The sequence below is a fragment of the Monopterus albus genome, unplaced genomic scaffold (assembly GCF_001952655.1).
Source record: "Monopterus albus unplaced genomic scaffold, M_albus_1.0 scaffold98.1, whole genome shotgun sequence".
NCBI lineage: Eukaryota > Metazoa > Chordata > Actinopteri > Synbranchiformes > Synbranchidae > Monopterus > Monopterus albus.
Window position 1 is genome coordinate 1680906 of NW_018127978.1, and position 23088 is coordinate 1703993.

The 23088-nt window shown below is 41.3% G+C and overlaps 2 protein-coding genes and 2 long non-coding RNA genes across 5 annotated transcripts in view; 3 read left to right on the plus strand and 1 right to left on the minus strand.

Moving 5' to 3' along the window:
• Positions 1-1792, minus strand: part of vcam1b (vascular cell adhesion molecule 1b) — a 12660-nt gene extending 10868 nt beyond the window's left edge. Inside the window, exons 1-3 of the mRNA XM_020609086.1 lie at positions 1377-1792; positions 269-571; positions 5-89 (exon numbers count right to left, since the gene is read on the minus strand). Coding sequence (XP_020464742.1) covers positions 5-89; positions 269-571; positions 1377-1422 — 434 coding nt within the window. The 5' untranslated portion in view covers positions 1423-1792. The remainder of the gene's footprint in view (positions 1-4; positions 90-268; positions 572-1376) is intronic.
• A 1950-nt stretch (positions 1793-3742) lies between these two features.
• Positions 3743-10322, plus strand: rtca (RNA 3'-terminal phosphate cyclase). The gene is made up of 11 exons (XM_020609228.1): positions 3743-3920; positions 4091-4191; positions 5017-5160; positions 5437-5560; positions 5771-5829; positions 5905-6046; positions 6316-6437; positions 6760-6818; positions 8810-8904; positions 8978-9082; positions 10104-10322. Exons 1-11 carry the CDS (start codon positions 3876-3878, stop codon positions 10200-10202), a joined length of 1095 nt encoding a protein of 364 aa, XP_020464884.1. The 5' UTR covers positions 3743-3875; the 3' UTR covers positions 10203-10322.
• Positions 10323-11124: 802 nt separating this feature from the next.
• Positions 11125-14187, plus strand: LOC109965282 (uncharacterized). The gene is made up of 3 exons (XR_002275617.1): positions 11125-11262; positions 11760-11881; positions 12048-14187. It is a non-coding gene; the product is annotated as an uncharacterized LOC109965282 (long non-coding RNA).
• A 6304-nt stretch (positions 14188-20491) lies between these two features.
• LOC109965300 (uncharacterized) lies at positions 20492-22182 on the plus strand. 2 transcript variants are annotated; one of them, XR_002275621.1, is made up of 3 exons: positions 20492-20525; positions 20777-20849; positions 21757-22182. It is a non-coding gene; the product is annotated as an uncharacterized LOC109965300 (long non-coding RNA). The 2 variants fall into 2 exon arrangements; XR_002275620.1 differs by lacking the exon at positions 20492-20525 and having other exon boundaries at positions 20598-20849.
• Positions 22183-23088: the final 906 nt, after the last annotated feature.

The following is a 23088-nucleotide window of genomic DNA, read 5'->3' on the forward strand; positions in this document are numbered from 1 at the left end:
GTAAAGATCAGACACCTGGCAGGTCAGGGTGGACTCCTCCCCCAGTCTCAGGTGGTCCTGACCTGTGATCACGGGGGCTGATGGGAAGGCTGGATGCAGCAGAGACACAGAGGACAAACACTGAAACAGCAGAGACCAGGTTTCTGTACAAGACCTCCATCAGAGACTCAAGACAAGATTCTGCAGCGACACAGTGCTCAGCTCAGAACCTGGTTACACAGTGTGTATTGCAGCATGTTACAGATTTTCTACTTCAGGGTGAACTCACAGTACACATGCACAGAGGTTTTGATCTGCCTGTTCTCGCCTCGACAGCTGACTTTACACAGCAGAGTTACTTCGTGCTCCACCATTACGGGGTCAAAGATCACCACAGACTGGGTCCTGTTTGTGTTGACTTTGGCAGTCAGAGGCCGGTCCTCCAATAAAGACCAAGAGATGCTCGGCCTCACGGGACAGTCATGAACCGTGCAGATCAGCAGCTGACGCTCCCCCAGCCTGAACAGGGGCTGCCTGGGACGCATGTCCACATGAAGACCCTGAATGCAGCACGATGACAGCAGCAATGCGGCTGAGGAGATAAACAACAACAACAACTGAGACCAAACAAAGCCTAGGGTTAACTCTAACCCTTCTGCCCTTGGTGTTTATTTGAAGCTTTACTAACCAACTAAACTGAAGCGCCTGTTTCCTCAGGCCAATGCCTGGGTTGTGTTTTTCTGTGTGAAGGGTGGGTTGTAAGTCTTTGTGCTGCAGACGCATCTGAAGCACACAAGTTTCTTCTAATGAAACATGTTTCACACCATCAGTAGAACTGAACCTGCAGTTCAGTGCCAACAGCGTCTGCAGCTCCCCACTGACTTCTGATAGATTTGGATTCAAACTGATGTTTGAAACAAAACAACACTGAGTAATCCAATCTATAGTTTGTCAACCTCCAGGTCACGACACCACATGGAGTCACCTGATGTCAAGAACTGATATCTGACATAAATGTAATCAACACTGACTGAGAAGGGAGAGAAATGAAGACACCGCCCCCAACAAAGGAAAAACCTCAAACTTATTTTCACATTGTGTTTTTAAAAGGATTCCAGTGAAACTGGATCTCAATTTTCCTCTTTGTCTCTTTGTTCTCCTGCTCTCTGCTGCACTGGTACTTATAAGATGTATTTTTTTTTATCATATTATTATTAATATTATTTCAGTGTCAACACAACAGTGGGTCTTAAATCAAATCCTCATGTGTTCACAATAAATACCTGATTCTGATTATCAAACTGACGCAGCCGAGGACAAACATCAGAAAACATTGAAAATATAACATAGAGCACTAACAACAGATTAAAAAAAACCAGGAATCACACAAACCTTACCTGTGAGCAGATGAATAAAGATCCTAGAGAGACACAGCTGAGACATGTCCACCCCTCAGAGGATTCAGACAACACACTGATGCATGAATGAATGTGAACAGATGAAGCAGCAGCGTCTCCTTTGTGTCGATGCTTCAGTCTGAAGCAGAAAGCCAGCTGGGTTTGAGCTGAAATGCCCAGCTGATGAGAAACAAATGCAGACCCCCCTCTCCAGTGCCCCTGTGCATCTACAGACCACAGCACCACCTGCAGGACACATATGACTTTACACGCACTGCACTGGAAAATGTTTGTTTTTTTTGGCTTTACCTCTCACTGCTTCAAAGATTCCTGCACCACAACAAATATTTATATATACAGATGGTGACAGGCCAAACATCAGGGTCACTGATCAATCAAATGATTATTGTCTTGATGATCTGCTTCTAAATAGCTGCCGGTTAATTCTCTACCAGTGAACTGACTCATTACTGCAGCTCTAGGTCATTGAATGGCTTCATGAGGGCGACACAGTGGGTTGGACACAATGAGGGGATCTGGTTTGGGAGGAGGAGGTTTCCTCTCTCCAACAGAGGGGACCTGGCAAGGCTCTGGAGACTCGGCCCTGACGAGGCAGAGTGATTGACTGATAACAGTGATTCACAGTGTGTGAGATCTTATTGATCAGTCTGATGATGACTATCACTGTGTTAATGTCATCAAGGAAACACAAAATGTATTTGTTGACCAACTTTTCTTGATGAAAATGAGTCAAATGAAATGAAAAGCAACATTTGATAAGAACATTTTACATTTTCATCACCAAATAATGTATAAGAGGGACGAATGGACATGAAATAATCGCATCTGAAAGTAAAACCCGTAGCATATGTGGATTTCTTCCAAGCATTGTCTAAAATGTACAGCGCACATTTCCTTTTTCTAAACCTGAACAGAGCACATGAACAGTTCACATAAGGCTGCAGCTATATCCATTCCCCATCTAAGTCACTCGGGATGTTGACCCAAAAGTTAAACAAGGGGGACCCAGCCCAAGATATTCTTGCTTGAGCAAGAAACAGATCATACTTCCTTAAACACTTAGCTCAGCCTTACATAACTATTACAAATAATATCTATATATGAACTACATCTGTTCTATTACATATTACCTCTGGAACCTTGTTTATTTTTAACCACTACATATACTATTGCAGACTATACTTTTTCTCTTGTACGTTTATCAAACAGATACAATTAGGTCTATTAACGTTAGTTACTCCTCAGTTTATATGATGTGTACAGTGCGTTGTTAACCATTAAACTCCTCAGCAGAACATCATGATGTTAATATCAAACAGACACAGCATTAAAATGCTGCTTAAATGTTGATCTCTCTGTAATGTGATAATATAAGATTTCTTAGGATATCTCTCTATCTCGTGTTTTGACTCTATAGTGTGACTTGACAACATTTATGAACACTGAACTTTGTATCACACAGAAAACCCTAGCCTGTGCTTTATTTTGAAAGTCGTCGGAAATTGCTACAGGTTTAATTTGAGTTTTAGATGCAAAAGAGGTAGAAGGTGATAATCTCTCAGTATACACAGGAGAATTGCTAGCTATTTTACTAGCATTAGAATGGATAGAAGAACATAAACCATTAAAAGTCCTCATTGGATCAGATTCCAGCAGTTCTTTAGTATTTAAAGCATCCAGTCAGACTCAAGGCAAGACATATTACTGGAAATAGCTTGTATACTATTCAGATGTCAGAGGGCTGGAATAGATATTAGACTAGTTTGGATACCAGCACATATTGGGCTGGAAGGAAATTAATTAGCTGATAAATTTGCAAAAGCTGTGCTTAAAAAAAAGAAATTTTTGTGTGGAAGTAAGTATAGTAAGGTAAAGAGTTTGATTAAAAGGAAACTGAAAGAGAAATGGCATGGAGAAAGTTCAGGAAAGAGGAAGGAAGACATGGTATCAAGATTGAGATTTGGGCATACTGGTTTAAATAGTACATTGAAGTTAATCAATAAGCACACTACAGGGGAATGTGAAATGTGTAGCGTACAAGAAACAGTGGAACATGTTTTAATGAGCTGTCTCAGGTTCAGGCGGGAAAGGGAATTATTTAAAAATACAGTTTTAAGGGGTGGAATGAACTTTAGTTTACTGGAGGTGTTGGGACAAAGGTCAGAGGATATAAGATAGAGGGCGTTTATTAGGTTTTTAGAGAGCACAGGGTTACACAAGATAATATAAGTTGAACTGAGTGGGGTTATTTTGATGTGGTGGTAGGTAGGGGCCGTTCTGATCCACACTCCAGTCTGGAAGGTGGCGGTAATTCACGTAAAGCTGGTTGCCAACCGCCATAAAAAAACAGCTGAAGAAGAAGAAGAAGAAAGAGGTAGAAGAAGAATCACAAACAGAAGAAGAGAAGTGTCGGAGATTGTAGCTCGACGCAAATTTCACGTTTATGTGAAAAGTTAAAGTTTAGTTTTGTGAGTAAAGATGGACTCGGCCGCGGTGGAGATAGACGGGAGCGTGATGGAGGGAGTGAGTACTCGTACTTCATTTACTGGAGACATGGGCAAAAAAAGCTGTTGTTGTTCTGCTGCTAATATACTTGTAATGGGAGGAAAGGGGCGGCCGGTCCCGGCCAGTTGGCCGCCGGTCTTGAGCTCACTTATGTCTGCTCTGTGCCGGGGGGTGTCGGTTCTTCGCAGGGCGGCCAGATCTTACGAGTCTCCGCGGCCCTCAGTTGCATCACTGGGTCCTCCATCAAAATCACCAAAATCCGAGCCGGCAGAAGCACTCCGGGGCTCAGGTGAGTTAGCAGCTCCTGGCTAGCGGGCTAACGTTAGCCTATTCATTCAAGTTGAGTCGTCGGCTTACTTAATAATCAGCTATTAAAGGACAGCAACAAATGCTGGTAGAATTATTATTTTATTTTTTTATTTTTCATACCGAGTTCAGTCCAGTTTTCCCGATGGTCATGGATGATGCTTTTGGGAAACCTTGGCCAGCGATAAGAGCTTATAGAGCTTCCACTGAGCACAGGGGACACCGACCAGACTCCAATAGGACGTTTGACTTGTCAATAAACACGCATAACTTGTCACATAGTTAGAAACATTTCGAGAGACATCATCATCAACCTTTATTTATTCAGGGAAAACCAGCTGACAGCAGACTCTCATTTTCAGTAGTGCCCTGACATAAAATTTACACCATCAAAACAGCGATAGAATTATGGAATCAGAATCAGCTTTACTGGCCAGGTGTGTTGGACATAGGAGGAGTTTGACTCCGGTACAGTAGTTCAGTGTGTATGTACAATGTTCTTCTGTAAGGTACCGAGTACACAAGATAGGAATGTAAGGTACTATATAGAAGCAGTTTAAATTGAGATAAAGGAATAAGAGAAGACAATTTTATCTTTTTATTGAAACTATTCCATTTTTTGCGGGGCATAGTAACATTTCCACTGATCAACTGGTTCACTTTAAATTCGGCGTCAGTACTCCTCACACACCTTTTAGTATATGCATGAAACTTTAACAGAAAGCTTTAAGCCATAAGGGTTTAATGAGAATCTCTCTCAGTTTTAACACAGCTTCAGTATTATTTATGTGTTGTTTTGTGTATTCAGACCGCAGCACCTGAGCGGCCTGCAGCTGGTCTCAGAACTATGTTCTGGCAGTCTGCAGGGAGCCAGCATCGGCTCCACCGACATCAGTCTGACTCCAGGAAAGATCCAGTCTGGAAATCACACAGCCGACACACAGACTGCAGGGTGAGACTGTCTGAACTTGTCGTGCTGTTTCTGTCAGTCTTCCACCAGGTTCTGTGAGAACTGTGGTTCGGGTGGGTTTGAGCATACTTGAGGTTCTTGCGACGGGTCCAGAAGTCTCAGACAGAATAGAAGAGCCCCCTCAGGAGAGTTTCAGTGTGTTTTAAAAAAAATGGTTGACACTTAGGGAGGTGCCAGGGTCCGGTTCAGACAGGTACTTCTGTTGTTCGGAGCGAAACCTGATGAATGAACTGTGTTTGTGTTTTCTGTATGCATCAGGAGTGTGTGTCTGCTGCTGCAGGTAGCTTTGCCCTGTGCTCTGTACGGCGGTGACTCCTCACAGCTCTATCTGAAGGGGGGAACCAACGCTGAGATGGCCCCTCAGATTGACTATACTGTCAAGGTCTGATACCCTGCAGACGTGCTGCTCAGATAATGCACACACAACAATATATATACGCAGTGAATACATTGTGCTCACAGGACACCCACCGCATAGAGTCTGATACCCACAGTAAACGCAGTATACCCTTATACACAGTCATTGATCAGTGAGCTGCTTAGTAATCAGCTAACATAACCAGCTTGTTTTTACTGGTTTCTTTTTCTTCAGGTTTTTAAACCCATCGTGGAGAAGTTTGGAGTCCATTTTGACTGTGACATCAGAATGAGGTCTGTTTCCTGTCGTCTACTGAGTAGAAATGGTAGAAATGTGTGTTTGTGTGTCTGACTGTGTTTGTGTATCAGGGGTTACTACCCTAAAGGTGGAGGTGAGGTGATAGTGACGGTGAACCCGGTCAAAGAGCTGCAGCCTATCACCATGACAGAGAGAGGAAACATCACCAAGATCTACGGCAGAGCATATGTTGCCGGAGTTCTGCCCTTCAAAGTAAAGTTATCACTGTGACACACACACAAATACCACTGCTTCTATACAGCTGGATCATACACACAGGATGCTATTGTTGTTTTGAACTGAGAGATGTATGCTGTGTTCACCGCCACAAAAGTGCTGAGGTTACAATGTGCTCAGCCCTGTTAATAAATGATGTGTGTGGATTCAAACTGACCATTGTGACATAGTTGTCTTTGTCATGTCAGCTATAAATCTTTGTGTTGCGTTGACTGCAGCTGTGTCTGTTGTTTTTGTGGTCTCAGTTGGCGAAAGACATGTCGGCTGCTGCTGTCCGAACCATCAGGAAGGAAATTAAAGAACTGTACATCAACATCCAGCCGCTGCAGGAGAAAGACAAAGCTTACGGCAATGGCAACGGCATCATGTAAGCCCTGCCCACCTGCTGACATTACAGGGTCTGTTCTGCATTCACTGTCTGGGAAGAATGGAAATAAGTGTCCTGATAGAGCTGCGCTGTTATGTTTTAATTTTCTGAGTTCAGATGGAAAAGCTAACTTTAAACAGGTCAGACCAGTGAGGATGTAACACCAAACCACAACAACTGGGTTGAGTTAAACCTGAGTGTAAAAATGTAGAAGCCTTGATTTATGAAGATTTCCTGCCTTAGTGTTACTGCAGCTGTGGATGAGACAGGTGTTTCTTCAGCTCCAGCTCTCTGATTGATTCATAATCCTTCTGTATTTCAGAATCATCGCTGAGTCGTCAACAGGATGTCTGTTTGCAGGTTCAGCTTTGGGGAAGAAAGGTGAGGAGCTCACCTGATCCAACAGGGAGCAGCAAACACACACAACTGATTCACACTGGAGTGGTTTTCTAGACATTTTACACACATCTTCAGCGTCAGTGACCGGTGTTTTTGCCACGAGACTACTGTGGTCTGAGCCAGATGTAGTTGCCTGCTAACAGAGCTAGCTTGGTGAGATAGCAAGCACATGCATCTCCGAAGATGTCGGAACACTTTCTAAATTGGCGTTATTTGGTTAGACCAACCACAGTCATAATCGAAATGGTTACTTTCTTGCCTCAAAAAATATCAAAGTTCACTAAAGGCCCAGGGATTTGTCCCCTGCATGTGTGAACCCCCTTGAGAATCATACCCCCAGTCCCAGTGTCCTCCCTAAGGTTGCGAGCCCTGAACCCTCAAAGACTTTAGTGACGTCACCTGTAAGTGACTGAGTGCAAGAGCTGGAAACTGTATAAACAGGAATGGGATAGCACTTTGTGACTGAGGCTATCGCATCACAATGGCGACACCAAAATAACACCATGATTCTAACTGGTGTGGGTTCAGGGCTTTTTGTTTTTCGTTTTTCGCCTTCCTTATGGCCAAGATGCTTCAGGGACCAACTGGCTGGTTTGAATGTGATCCGAGCCAAGTGTCACTTACCTAATCAATGTAATGTTTTTGTTGAAACGGCATCATTAATCAAAAAAGAAAATCTAGTTGATGAATGAAATAGGTGATGTTTGTTTGTTAGCCTGCGGTATTTAGCAGGTGCTTTTGTCCAAAGCAGCATACAATAACATCAGTTAACACAAGAATGACTGTTCGTTGTCTTTATTTTTCTTATCTCTGTTCTGTTTTATAGCATTTGTTTGCCTTTTTACGCTTCCAGCCTCCCCAGGGACAGTGGGCACGCAGGGGGAAAATGTCTGAATAGTCTAGTTGGAATGCGGTGTAAGAGACATTACATGCATACATACTCTACAAAAAAGCCATTGCTTAATTCTGCTTCTTTTATGTTTTGCAATGACAAAACCTGTTCACGCGTGAGGGAAGGATGGAACGGGAGATTGACAGGCGGATCGGTGCAGCTTCTGCAGTAATGCGGTCGATGTCATTGTGCGGTCCATCGTGGTGAAGAAGGAGCTGAGCTGTAAGGCGAAGCTCTCGATTTACTGGTCAATCTACGTTCCGACTCTCACCTATGGTCATGAACTTTGGGTCATGACCGAAACGGCAAGATCCCGGATACAGGCGGCCGAAATGAGCTTTCTTCGCTGGGCGGCCAGGCGCACCCTTAGAGATAGGGTGAGGAGCTCGGTCACCCGGGAGGAGCTCAGAGTAGAACCGCTGCTCCTCCACATCGAGAGGAGCCAGTCTTGTCTGTCCTGGGAACGCCGCGGCATTCCCCCGGAGGAGCTGGAGGAAGTGTCTGGAGAGAGGGAAGTCTGGGCATCTTTGCTTGACTGCTGCCCTCGTGACCCGGTCCCGGATAAGCGGAGGAAAATGGATGGATGGAACGCCACAGAGTAGCCTAATAGTACTTGGTTTGAACGTGTTCGTAAATGCAGTTAAGGGAAACATCTGAGGAGCCGTGAAGCAGACAGGCCTCTAGCCTCACTGCCGCACCTCCTTTCTTACCTCATTTTCAATTTTTCTTACAAAGAAGGGCACAGGGCAGGTGTTGGAGGTGTGTTGGAACCGAGGATAGGAAAAGTGGGAGATCTTCCCCTGGCTCAAAAAGACTGGTTAGGGTTAGGGTTGATCATACACCAGTGTAAACGAGGCGTTTTGAAGGGAGGTCAAAAGCACAATAACACGCAGAAGGGACAGACGGCCTGCCATAGGTACCAGCGCCATCTTGCTTCCTGTGGTGTTGAAGGCCTTTAAATGAGAAACTTGCCTTCAGTCCTACTTTGACAAACTAAATCTGCTGACGCTGATACTTTTGAAAGGTGGGTGGAAATACCTGTGGACTCACCTGTGTGTGTGTGTGTGTGTGTGTGTTTCAGGTGTGTATGCGGATAAAGTTGGAATTGAAGCTGCTGAGATGTTGCTGAGAAACATCAGACACAGCGGCTGTGTAGACGAGTTCCTGCAGGACCAGGTGAGAGACACACCCTCTGACCTCACTGTGACATCACTGTGACCTCACTCTGACCTCAGTCTGACCTCCTCAGCTTATCATCTTCATGGCATTGGCAAAGGGAACGTCTCGTATTCGAACCGGTGCTGTGACGCTGCACACACAGACGGCGATCCACATCGCAGAGCAGCTGACTCAGGTCAGAAACGCATAACTACACTGCAAATAATTGGGGACAAACCACACAACTTTCATTCTGTGCAAAAAACTCATTCCAAGGTTCATGTGAGGCTCAAATGCAGCTTCACTTGTCCCATGAAACTAATAAGAGTTGGTATCTTTTAAAGTTCTAGTCTATTTAAGACTAATTTCCCTCTTTGGTGTCCTTTGGACCGTAACTTTCTTAGCCACGGCTGAGAGATACGTTATAGTAACAGCATCAAAATTCTGTTGCCTGCTACCGGCTTTTAACTCACATAAGCACAATCAGTATTGCAGCCTCTGGGTTGTTATTGTATGACCATGTGAGCTGTAACGGCATGCACTAATGTTTCTGTAAAGCTGAGTCAGTGACTGACTGTCATCACTGTGGCCTTGTTAGGAGCATTAGCTTACACAAAGGCCTCTAGGTTGGTTAATTGGTAAATAACAGCATGTTAGAGTATGCATTTATTTGCACTTACCCCCTTGTCAACTGTTGTTAGCCCGACTGATGATCGCACAGTTGTGCAGTTTCTCTCGCAGCACCTCTCCTACTGTGGACACGGCCTCCATGTACATTTAATTCTCTCAGCTTTGCAAAAAAAGTACTTGTTCATTTTGATCACTATCAGGCACAACTTGGTCCTTTCAGGATATTTCAGGTGAAATCTCAGGTACCCTTTTGCCCTAGTGTTGGCCGATCCACATTTTTCAGTGCCCATTTCAATACAAGAGCTCTTTTATTGCGATAAAACAATCAACACTAATAAACAAACTATTAAATGTGAGTAAAGATGGATACGTGCAGCCACTAGATGGTTGGAGACCAAGGATACACACAAAGCCATGAATTTTTATGTTAACATGGCATGAAATACGTTGGGTAAATAATTGTATATTAAGGTAAAGGATGGAATCGCTGCACAACAATTAGCTTCAGTGCTAACTGCTGCTAAAACCAGTGTTGTCACATTTTTGTTTCTGTAAACTTTTGTTTCTGCATTAATTTTGTTTTCCAGGCAAAGTTCACAATAACAAAGTGTGAGGACGAGCTGAGCAGTAATGTCACCTACATCATCGAATGTCAAGGGTCAGGAGTAACCAACCCCAGCCTGTAGAGAACACACACATCTCAGCTGGACTTGATAGCTGCTCCCGTCATGGCCGACCCTCTTGGCTTCTGTCACTCAGGGTGTTTCCATAAATACTGTAATAAATAAATAAGACTGCTTCCATCATTCACACCTGTGTTTTTACTTTAACAAAAATGGTCAGAATCTGATTTTATTCACAGAGGAGTAGGCTCAGATGCAGGTCATGTAGAGAAATAAACAAATGATGAAACCACAGCACAACAGCTGTGAATACAGCGATAACAACTGGCTGTGATTTTTGAATGGTTTATGTTTTGTTTTTCTAAAGAGGACTTGAATTGTGAGGGGACCGGCTAAAAGAAGGACTGTGTGCTGCAGATACCTGACGTAAAGGTGTTTGCTAATCCCGTGAGGGACATTATACTAATAAAGTCAATTCAGTCATTACCCTCATTATACAAAAATATGTAAATGCACAAAACATTGTAGACGGTGTTTAAAGAGAGAGGCTGCTTCTGTGTGGTGACCTGTGTACATGGTACGTAGTAGTATTAACAGTAAGGTTGAGACCTTACTATGTGAAGTGCTGTCAGATGATTTTTGTTGTGATTTGGCACTATACAAATAAAATTGAATTGAACATTGAATTTATTTATTTTTTTAATCATGGTAAAAAAGTTGTTGAATTGGCTGGCTGTATACTGTGAAATTCTTTGAACCTGCAGATAAATATGAAAACAATCTAAGTACAGAATCTAAACCGAGTGACTCCAGTACAAGTCACTGAGTCACCAACCCGAGTGCCCTGAGTAACCCATGATTACAGTGAAGATGTTTATAAATAAAAAAAATTAAAATGAAATTAAGTATCTTTTAAATGTTTCAAAGTTTCAACTTGATTTTATGTGCATCTATATGGCTTTACAAATTTTAACTCTCCAATTTTTGCTGTATATATGGCTTTTTGTGTTTAGTGTTTCTCAGCTCAGTACTCCCAACATCCTCCTGGCTGGTGGTGTAGCAGGGATATTAAATTGGATGATTGCTCTTCCTCCAGATGTCCTCAAATCTAACTTCCAGACAGGTTAGATCCAGAGTCAGCACTAAACCTTTACCATTTAACCTTCTATAATCACGTTCTCTTCTCATTTTACATATATTACATCAATGTAGGCCATTAACCATTTTTGTTCTGTTTTGCTCTATGCACACCCTGTACAGCAGTCAATATTTAAAGGAATGGTTCCACATTTTGATAAATACTAACTTTTTTGCCAAGAGTTAAATGAACGATTGATACCACCCTTATAGCTGTGTGTTCAGTGAGAAGCCAGCAGATGCTTATTTTAGCTTAGCATAAAGGCTGGAATGTGGGGAAACAACCAGCCTGGCTGTCTCCAAAGATAACAAAATCTGCTTACCAACAGTACAGTTAACCCCTCAAACAGAACATGCATAGACTATAAGGTACTGTCTGACAAAGGGAATGCTTCCTTTAACATTAAGCCTTATTCATTTTTATCACAGAGTGTGAAAAATAAGTTGACTGTACTTTCAGTTTTTGTGCATGTGTGTGTATAGCTGCAGAAGGGAAGTACAGAGGTCTGGCTGATGTCCTGAGAACACTGCTTCACGAAGAAGGACCTAAAGCCCTTTATAAGGGTTTTAATGCCGTCCTTCTACGAGCCTTCCCTGCCAATGCAGTAATACTTTACTCTTATGTTGCTTCCCTTTCAAACTCTTACTCTATTCTTATATTTCTACTCATATACTGCCTGATACCTACTGTACAGGCCAATGCCATTAACTGCCTTTTATGTGTGGTATCCCCTCCCCCCCCCCCCCCCCCCCCCCCCCTTTCTCTCTCAGGCATGTTTCTTAGGTTTTGAGGTGACATTAATGGCACTGAACTCATTCGCACCCAACTGGTGAAAATAAGCCAGGTTGTTATAAAATGTATATAACTGCCCCCCAGTCTGGACCAGCCTTTCAGTGAGACAAAGTTTCTTTGTATCACAAACTATTGTGAGTGTTTTGTATCTCTGGAGTCACATTTCACAATGCTGATATGAAAAATAAAGAATAGTAATTAGAATACAAGAAATTGTATTCTGAAATGTAATTTCACATTTCCAAATACAGTTTTTTAAAATTGTTTAAATCAAGATTTTCTGCTCATTTTTGAGCAGTGATACAGTGTAAAGGCACATTTATGAATGGTTTTCAGATATATTAGCCTTTTTAATGTTTAAGTTGTGTATGAAAATATCAGATGAGAAATTTAGCAGCATTTAGTTTGAATTGGGCACTATGTACAGTATTAATTGACAAGCTCTGCCAAAACTTTCTATTTATTATTTCTGGTGTGATCCTGAGGTTCGTCTGGCTTGTGTACAGGTCCAGGGGAGTTTTATAACCTTTTTGAATAAATTTTGCCTGAGACCATGAGTGTCAAGACTCTGACGTCACAATGTTTTTGTAACTTGCCCCTCACAACCCCAGCCTACCCCCCCACCCATCCCCCATCTTGTTTTCTGGAGTGTTTATTATTTTATAGCTTGCACCTGCATATCATAAAGTCTTTTTTCTTGTGGGAATAGTGCAACACCCCCCAGACTAAGTTTGACAGAAAGTTATCCACTAAAATCTTTGATAAACATGTGACTTTGGTGTGTAATCTTACCATCATGTGGGGCCCGTTATATTTATCAAGGCAACTGAACTTACAGTGGACATGTATGGAAGAGGATGCAGCTGGAGCAGCGACACTGTTTAGAGCACTGATGCTGGTGACTGGGATCCACCCTGGTCTGTGGGCCTGGAGTGGGCCGTTGTTGCAGTAAGGAAGAGTTTCCCTTGACAGCGTACAGTCCGTAGACCACCAAGGTGACTTCGACTTGCTACTCTCTATCTCTGGACACTCCGACCACTACAGCAGCCAGTCTCTCACTGAGAGAGGTGGAGGATTGGAGTAAAGCTGACACCCTGCCTAACTCTGACCCCAGCTTTGCACCCAGTTCAGCTGGTGCTGAGGTAGAGTGCATGGACGAAGTGGAGAGTTTATTAAAACCTGATGTCCTTTTATTAAACTGACTTTGGTGGAGATACTTAAATTGGTGATCACCGCTCATGTACAATCATTGCAGTGTGTGTGTGTGCTACTGGGGCCCAACCATCTAAACACACCTGTTCAGATCATCTGTTTAAATGGTATTTTAACATCTATTTTGACATGCTACAAAGACTGTGAGTCCCGGAGTTCATTCCAACTGCTCTAGAAATCCTGAGTCTGGAAGGTTTTGAACCACACACTAACCATGTTCGCGGAGCTGTGCAGGCCTGCCTTTATGAACTAAAGGAGACTGTGCACATTTACGCCAGTCTGAATCACCTGGAAGGCACCGCAAGGGCAGGAGCCAGTGTCTGCATACAGTACTGTCTGAGGCCAAAATTGACTGGGAGAATGGGGAACTGTGTAAGAACCTTTGGTAAATCTGTGTGTTTGTACATGTTCAAGCAAAGAGTTTGCAGCCTTTTGAATAATGCTGTCAGATCTCAAATATCAGGAAAACATCACCATTTGATTGGGGCTCTGGGTCTTGAGAAACGCCATGCCTGAATCTCTTGTAGCAGAACAATATTCTATAATATCAGCGCACATCAGTGACCCCCTGACTTCCTGTTTCAATTGTGCAGGGAAATGTGTGCCCCTGATTCACATTTAACATTCACTGATTAAAATAGCATTTTATCCATGAAGATTGATGTGATTGTTTCTAAACTTGCTTGTGTTAAAAATGTAAACCGCATTCTGTCTGTCGTGGATTGTTTAGATTTCTCACAGAGCATAATTACATCATCCTATTGTTGCGATTGTTGTCTATATCCGATTGTGTTACGATAGCCCCATGTGCTGATCTTATTAAGACATTGTAAACTTATTTCTGAGCTATTGATGTAGCTAAGACAATGTAAACCTAGTTCTGAAGTGTGTTATGATTGTGCCATCTGCCGGTGTGAAATAAAACCTGTTTGAATCAAAACATATGTCTGTTTTTTGTGGGGGGAAAAAAATGTCTAGGGAAAATGAAGTCTCTATCATTATGGAAGAGGTTAAACAAGTGCTTTAAAACAATTATTATAAACCTCTTCAATCCTGGTTCAACTCATGGGTGCATTTTGAAGATGTTTCTTTAGGATAAATGCCGTCTAATAAAATATTGTGTCATGAGTAGGGAGTGGGTTAGCTGCGTTCCAGGGGGTGCCTGTGTTACAGTGGATCCAGAAAGTATTCACAGCGCTTAACGTTTTCCACATTTTGTTAGGTTACAGCCTGATTCCAAAATGGATTAAATTCATTATTGTCCTCAAAATTCTACAAACAATACCCCATAATGACAAGGTGAAAAAAGGTTTGTTTGAAATGTTTGCAAATTTATTAAAAATAAAAAATGAAAAAAATCACATGTACATAAGTATTCACAGCCTTTGCCATGACACTCAAAATTGAGCTCTGGCGCATCTTGTTTCCACTGATCATCCTTGAGATGTTTCTACAACTTGTTGGAGTCCACCTGTGGGAAATTGGAAATGATTTGGAAAGGCATACACCTGTGTCTATACAAGGTCCCACAGTCAACAATGCATATCAGAGCACAAACCAAGCCATGAAGTCCAAGGAATTGTCTGTAGATCTTCGAGACAGGATTGTATAAAGGCACAGATCTGGGGAAGGGTACAGAAAAATTTCTGCGGCGTTAAATGTCCCAATGAGCACAGTGACCTCCATCATCCATAAATGGAAGAAGTTTGGAACCACCAGGACTCATCCTAGAGTGGGCCGCCCGGCCAAACTGAGCGATTGAGGGAGAAGAGCCTTAGTCAGGGAGGTGACCAAGAACCCGATGGTCACTCTGAAGGAGCTCCAGCATTTCTCTGTGGAGAGAGGACAACCTTCCAGAAGAACAACCATCTCTGCAGTGAAGCATGGTGGTGTCAGCATCATGCTGTGGGGATGTTTTTCAGTGGCAGTGTTATAAAAATTCTGTTATTAGACATGTTTTATACTATTTCATGTGTTTTAAACTTTCAGAACAGAGCCATGTGAGAAACTGGCTGAAGGATGTTTTCTGTCTTTTATGTTTCTCTGTGTACTGTGATATACTCGACTACAGACTGTTCCAGATGAAGCGAGACAAAACCGTCAAATGTAGGATAAGCATGTGTCCCAGTATGATTAGTGTCTAAGTCGTGTTATCAGGGTGTGCCTGTTTACTATACATTATGTTGTATTAACCTACCTCACTGAGACAACTCTGTATGCTCATGCTGACTTGTCTCCTTGCTGCATGTAAACTAATTATTTACAAAGATTCCAGTGACTATGTTGCTTCATTAAAAAATTCCTTTCACAGGCAGGAACTGGGAGACTAGTCAGGATCGAGGGACCGATGACTGCAGCAATATACAGACACATCCTTGATGAAAACCTGTTCCAGAGCGCTCTGGACCTCAGACTGGGGCGATGGTTTATCTTTCAACAGGACAACGACCCTAAGCAACCAGCCAAGATAACAACGGAGTGGCTACAGGACAACTCTGTGAATGTCCTTGAGTGGCCCAGCCAGAGCCCAGGCTTGAACCCCATTTTCACATCTCTGGAGAGATGTGAAAATGGCTGTGCACTGATGCTCCCCATCCAACCTGATGGAGCTTGAGAGGTACTGCAAAGAAGAATGGGAGAAACAGCCCAAAAATAGTTGTGCTAAGCTTGTAGCATCATACTCAAAAAGATTTGAGGCTGTAATTGGTGCTAAAGGGGCTTCAACAAAGTATTGAGCAAAGGCTGTGAATACTTATGTACATGTGATTTTTTTCATTTTTTATTTTTATTTTTAATAAATTCGCAGACTTAAAACAAACTTTTTTTCACATTGTCATTATGGGGTATTGTTTATAGAATTTTGAGGACAATAATGAATTTAATCCATTTTGGAATAAGTCTGTAACCTAACAAAATGTGGAAAAAGTTAAGCGCTGTGAATACTTTCTGTATATGGGAAAGGTATGGAAGGAGTATTTGCAAAACTGTTTATTTGTCATTTAAAATAGGCAAATCCCATATTAAAAGCACAGCACAAGATTTGACAAAACACTCAGCATCCTGATGACGGCAGCCCTGATGCCCTCTGGCACACATCGAGAGGGCTCAGGAATTCATCTGCTGTCACGTATGTCAGGAGACCTCCTGGGAGAAGATTGAATAAAAAACGCTCTGCAATCGTTCACCCATCACAATGCCATGGGAAGCGTCACATCTCACGAGAGTCTGAACACATCTTTTAAGTTCATCAATAACTGAGGGGAACAGAGGATGCAAGATGAACAGCAGAGGAGAGAGGAGAGAATACATGCTGCACCTTTTAGAATGGTCTTGGATTATTCTTGGAGGAGTCAACGTGATAAAAGGGAACACACTACTTCAGTTAGCTCCTCGCCGCTTTCCGTGGATTACTGCTCTGGATTTTAGTCATACATTTGATGATACAAGTTGTTTTGAGCTAGTACCTGCATATGTGTGTAGGTGCATACGTGTATCCACCAAAACAAAGAAGCATTCAGTTTCTTCAACTGAATGCTTCTTTGTTTTGAGATGGAACTAATATGTACATGATAGGGTGTGGAGCAAGTGAGGCTCCGGATGATGGGTGTTCAAAATCTGCATAATGCAAGGTTAATATTTGATTAATTACATTTGATGTAATTATTGGGCATGAACTGGTAATACATGTTAAAAATATCACCATACAGGTGCCACAGTTATCAACTATATGTCAACTATTATTATCAATTATACTTGCAAATGATAAACAACACATGTTGGCTTTCTTCTGAAATGAAATAAATCTTGATAAAGATGAGAAAACATAAATACAGACCTCGTCCAATGAACCTTTTTTGCTTTCTTTTAGGCTTTCATTCCCCTAAGCTCAATCTCTACTGATAAACAGTGACACCTGCACACCTCATAAAACAATATGAACTGTACCAAAGCCAAAACACACTTGAAAAGTTTGCCCCTATGGAGTCTTCTGGGAAATCATTTTACTCCAGCATTCTACCTGTTATCACATGCACATATTAAACCAGGGGTGTCAAACTCAATCTCACTTGGGGCCAAAACTCAAAGCACACTTTAGGTCGTGGGCAAAATAAACGAACGTAAAATCAGTAACCGTATTTCTGCTAAGGCTTACATTTGCAAACACCTACTTTTTGTCTGGAGACAAGACCTTGCATGCTTTCATCATGCAGCTCTTCAGAAACTCTCCCTTGGTAAATGTCCAGGCTGATTTTTTCCTCTGGTTTGCACAATTTGTGGGGAGCACTAGATGCTGGAGTGCTGCATGAATATGACTGCAAATGGAAGCCACCATTACAGATAATGCTAGGCTTGTGTGAATAGTCAGTGGCTAAAGAAACAAGATCTATAGGATGTAGGGTTCATCAGATCATGTCTTACAACATCAATAAGAGGGATCATTTCTGTGTAGAATGGTGAGTAAACACTCTGCATTCATTTTAACTAGGTGTACCTAATAAACTACGAGCTGAGTAATACAACATGAGCACCATGGCGCCCTCTGAGGCAGACGTGTTTGCACGTTCCACTCTCCTCTATGTTATATTGTGTTTTTGTTGTATTTTTATTGTGCTTCTTTCACTTGCAGCTTTAAAGTACCTTAGATTTGTGTTACTGCCTATTTAGATTTGTGTTATTGCTCCTCTACTTTATATTTCACTTGTATTATGTGGCATTCATGTAGATGGCAAAGTAAGAATTTCATTGTACAGGGAAACACGTTTCCTAACTGTGCATATGACACATAAACACTTTGACCTTTGGCCTTGACCTACAACAGTTCTGTAATAAGTCCTTCCTTAATGAAGATGTGAATGAGCCTAACCCCACTGATATACTGTATGGACAAAATAACAGAAAAATATGTCAGTAAAACGCAAAACAATTCAACAGCACCACTAACTACATCCTCAAAAATTATCATACATTTGAATCAACAGCTCTCTAAAGCAGTTTCAACAAACATTATCATCTGTCACAATCCCAGTTTGGGCCTGGGCAGTGCCCCGCGTTTTTCTGTCTCATTTCAGAGCCAGCTCTTTGCCTTTGTCCTCTTTTCTCAATTCTTCTACCTTCTCTGCCCACACTCAACATGGAAATACTATCAATTGTCTGTATATCCTTACAAAACTGATCAACACACAGTATCTCTATGCAGCAAATTCTGTACACATGGACACGAGTGAACATTGACAGTCCTGCCTCCTCTTATTGGTTGTAACCTGATTTGAGAGTAACATGCAATGTCAACTTTTTGCCAAAAAGTCTGTTTCTTGAGTTCTTTATTAAAAACCACCGATCCCCCTCCTGACATACTGAACCAGAGCTTGATACCATTTGTTAAACCTGCCACAGCAACCTATTTTCAAAACCTTGAGAGGCCTGAGAGATTTTTTTATTTTTTTTTTACATTGGAAACTGGGTGGCAGATAAGAACCAGCTGCTTATCCCCAACACAGAAAACCGTAGCCTTGATGAAAGAGCATCTTTAATTACATGAATGAAAATAATGGCTCAGCATGTGCACAAGTGTGCAATCTCTGCCCACAACCAATAGGAGACTAGCAAACAGTCAGAATCACTGGGACCTATTTCAAGAAGGCGGTTTTGTCGAAACTCAGAGTTTGTTAACCCCGAAATGAGGGCAACTCGGAGTTTTCGGTTTCAGAAACGGAGGTAACTTAAACCCGTGAAGCGGGGTAAGTTAAACCCGTTTCACAAAGAGAGGTAATCTAAACTCAGAGTCAGTTACTACGGCAACTTACTCTGTGAACCTAACCTGCTGGCGAGCAGGTTTTGTTCGGGAAACTCAGAGTTTCCTCCGGGTCTCCGCCCCTTTTTAAAGTGAAAGGTGTTTAATACCTCATTTAATCTTTCAGTACATTCATAGATTGCACACGTTTCCGTCATGCAGAGACCAAAATGGCGTGTCCATTCATAGAGGATCCTGTAGAGGAGGACGCTGTATTAATTCGCAGGGAATTGCATTTACGTCGGGAGAGGATATTGAGGCCACAAGTTGATTTTTTGTCATATCCCCATGTATTTTTATTTGAGCGGTACCGTTTTTCTAGAGAGTCCATAACATATATCAATAATCTTACCCACCCATACATCAGACACATCACCCATCGTGGCCGTGCTCTTACATCCGAGCAGATGCTTTGTGTTGCGTTACGACTTGTTGCAAACAGCAGTTTTCTTTATAACATCGGGGATGCAGAGCAAGTAAGGCCACAGTATGTAGAATAGTTCGGAAAGTGTGCCTCACCCTCAAGCGCTTTCTGTGAATTTTTGTTGGGTTTCCTGGGCACAAACCCCTCAGAGCCATTAAAGAGGAGTTTCACAGGATTGCAGGTTAGTGGTATTGAATTCGTTTCAGTAAGGCTAATCTGAAAAATGATGATCAGTTAATAACATCTTGCTGTGACCTCTGGAAATAAACTAATAATTAGAATCCCCTTCAGGATTTCCTAATGCGGTTGGATGCATTGATGGCACACATATTCCCATCAATGCACCTACATGAAAATTAAAATTCAATTCTTATATTATTACATCAGTGTTGGGTAAATCTTAAAAAAGTATTTTGATTAATGTAATAATTACTCTCCATAAAACATACTGGATTATTTATTAATCATTACTTTACAAATCCCATATCAACCACAATAGGAATTTTAAGAAAGGGTAGACATAAAACTGCACTTTTAATTCGTACAAAAATCGGTATTTTATGCAATTACTGAAGTTACTCATTCAATTATTGAAGAATTAAGAACCATTCCTTACTTTACAAGTGACAAATAATAACATTACTAACATTATTTAGTAATTACTTACACCGAACACTGTATGATTAAAATGTAAACGTACCCATTGACTCGGGCAGCTATTTTCCCCCAAGCTAACTCTTTCTCTTTCGCCGCGGCAGCCGTGTTGTTTTTTTGTTTTTTTTTTACGAAATATGGGCTCGTAGTCACTATATGCTTGTAGTAGCACATCCATTTCTGTCGGGGAAAAACGCAGACCTATTTTGGCTTGGTCCTGTTGCCATGGTGACTCGTAATTTCTTCACTCCATTGTTCAGGGCTTTTTATAGTCGCGTGGCACGCGCCTAACTCTGAGTCAAACAACTCAGAGTTGATTAAACCAACTCTTTTCAGCTGTTCTGAAACCGAAAACTCCGAGTTTTCCAACTCTGGGTAAGTCAACTCAGAGTTCAGGTTTGAACTCTTGAGTTTGTTAAACCGCCTTCTTGAAATAGGCCCCAGTTGACTGATTCATTATTTGGTTTCTACACATTTAAAGAATATTGATTATTGTCCATGAAAAATGACATGTTTGTAGTTGAATTTGTGTGGCAGCTGGGATAAAGTGAGTTGTTGTTTTTCAAAGCAACTCAGTTTTAAAAGTAAACAAAAGTGAACTCTTCCATTTGCTATGACATCATCAGGACATCAAAGGACAGCATCGGCAGTTGGAGGGTACACAGCTCCATGATCATTTCTTCACCACCCTGGGTAGAGGTAAGTCCACACTGAAATTGCGAGAAAAATATTTTTGCTAGCTTACATTTTTCTGTTTATTAGACCTATAGTGTGTTGGAGAAACAGGGAATTTACTTTCCTTTTGTTTCTCTATCAAATAAAAGACGTTTTTCATGAGTTAAACTCCAGTTAACCTCACAGTTAAATGTGCATCGTTTGCTGTAAACAGTAAACACAGATGCATTTTTTGGACCTGCACAACAGTTTTCATTTGTAAATGTTGCTTTACTTGTTGCCTAAAATGCATATGTGCAGAAAAGGCTGGTTTTGTTGTTTTTCTTTGCAAAACCAGTTGCCTGAAAAGTTTCTAGTCCTCACGTTACCTTCTGCAGTTACTTTTACAGATGCCATGAAAGTTAAAAGGTATTTAATTGATATTTTATGAAATGTGACTTCTCTATAGTTTTTTAAATTCGGTGTGCAATTTGCTTTATCATGTTAGAGAAAAATCTTCTCTTGAACTAGCTGTTACCACTAGTACAACAGTAACCACATTTGGTAGCAGTGGACGTTCAATATCATTGTTGTATTAACTGATTAACTTAGCTGCAACAACTCTGTTAATGTAGTGTAGATATTTAAATAGACTGATTTTTTTTATTTTAATATGAAAATACACTATAGTTTTTTTTCTATTTATAGTTATTCAACAAATAGGGATGCACTGACACCAGTATTGGGTCTGATAACACCCTCTAATATTTGAACTTACTGTATAAAGTTGTGCTATACTATGGACCGATACACATTAAAGCATAAGTCATTACACTTTTATGGTAAATGTAATTTTTATAGCGGAAACACTGCATCATTAACTACACACAATAGTACTTGGTCTTAATCCCTATCTAAAAATAAATGTGTACATTTTGTTTGTGATTCACAGTTCAAAACTGAGAGGCGACCTAAGGCATTACAGAAGAAGGCCGAGTTGAAAATGGAGGAAAAAAATGAGAAAGACATGGAAAAGAGCGAGAAAAAGGAGAAACAAAAACAGGAAGAGGAGGAGAAAAAAGAGAAATGGGAGAGGAAGGAGAGAGAACAACAAAAGGAGGCATCTGAGGAAGGATGAGGACGGGACAGAGCGCAAAAAGTCACCGCTGGAGGCATAGCTGAGGAAGAGACAACAACCAGGTAACAGAGCAGTTTACACTGCAGCAGGTCACTCACACAAAGGTAGAACACCACATAGATACCCACCCTAAATTAAAAATCGGGAGACTAGAAATAATATTTAAGAAACCCAATCGGATGCAACAAGAGAGCAGCTAAAAAAAAAAACAACTTAGAGAACAAAATGGAGGGAAATAAATAGATACAATTTCTAAAACAATCTTAGCAACCAACTAGAAATTGATCAAGCAAGTCCAGCAGTTTTGTACAAACCATAACCTGGATGACTGAGAGTAGAGACACTGTGCCTGGTCTTAAACCATTCACACTTGGCCTCTCCCAGTTCAAGTTAATTTAGTCAAGGCTAACCTAAACAAGTACATTTAAAAGAAAGAAGAACAAATAAAGAGAGATACTAAGGGAGAAGGCAAATGTGAGCAGACAGATGTCAAGACTAGTCAAATATCCAGAAACACCTTAGTACCTGCACAGACGCAGTCAGTTAGCACTGTGCAGTCTCCTAACCTGACCTGTGCCAACACAGACTAACCTAATCGAGCCTCACTTAATGTGACTCCACTTACATGAACTTAAGCTAAATGAGTCTGGCCTACCTTAAATTAGCCTAATATTAACGTAGCCTATCCAAACCTAAAATAATCTGAGAGGAACTGAGGGAACTTCACTGCTGTTACCAAAAAGTAGTTGGGGTTGTAGTGTTAGAAGTGTCATACCAGTGGCAGTAGAAGTTGTTCTAACTGGTCTAATAATTATATGTTATATAATAAACAGCATGACTGATGTTCATAATAAATCATACAGACCAGGAGCTGCAGTAAATCCTCACATCAGGACTAAAAGACTAAAAGGGGGCGGCTGTGGTTCAGTCTGTCCACGTGTTAGTGTGCTTAACAAAAACACTGACTCCAACGGCATGTTATAGCATGATACACATACTGTATATATGGTCCTATAAGAAACTAAATGACCAAACGTTTGTCATAGCATGGCTGCAAATATTCAAAGCACATTCCTCTTTATAAGATATGTTTACCCTTTTTACAAGGTAACAAAGTTTACAAAGTAAATGAGGCCACAGGGAAAA

Bases quoted from the DNA above. Each gene is read 5' to 3' on its own strand.
- rtca (XM_020609228.1), top strand. From the start codon at position 3,876: ATGGACTCGGCCGCGGTGGAGATAGACGGGAGCGTGATGGAGGGA. The intron at 3,921-4,090 runs GTGAGTACTCGT...GGTTCTTCGCAG, and splicing joins ACGGGAGCGTGATGGAGGGA to GGCGGCCAGATCTTACGAGT. The intron at 9,083-10,103 runs GTCAGAAACGCA...TTTGTTTTCCAG, and splicing joins TCGCAGAGCAGCTGACTCAG to GCAAAGTTCACAATAACAAA.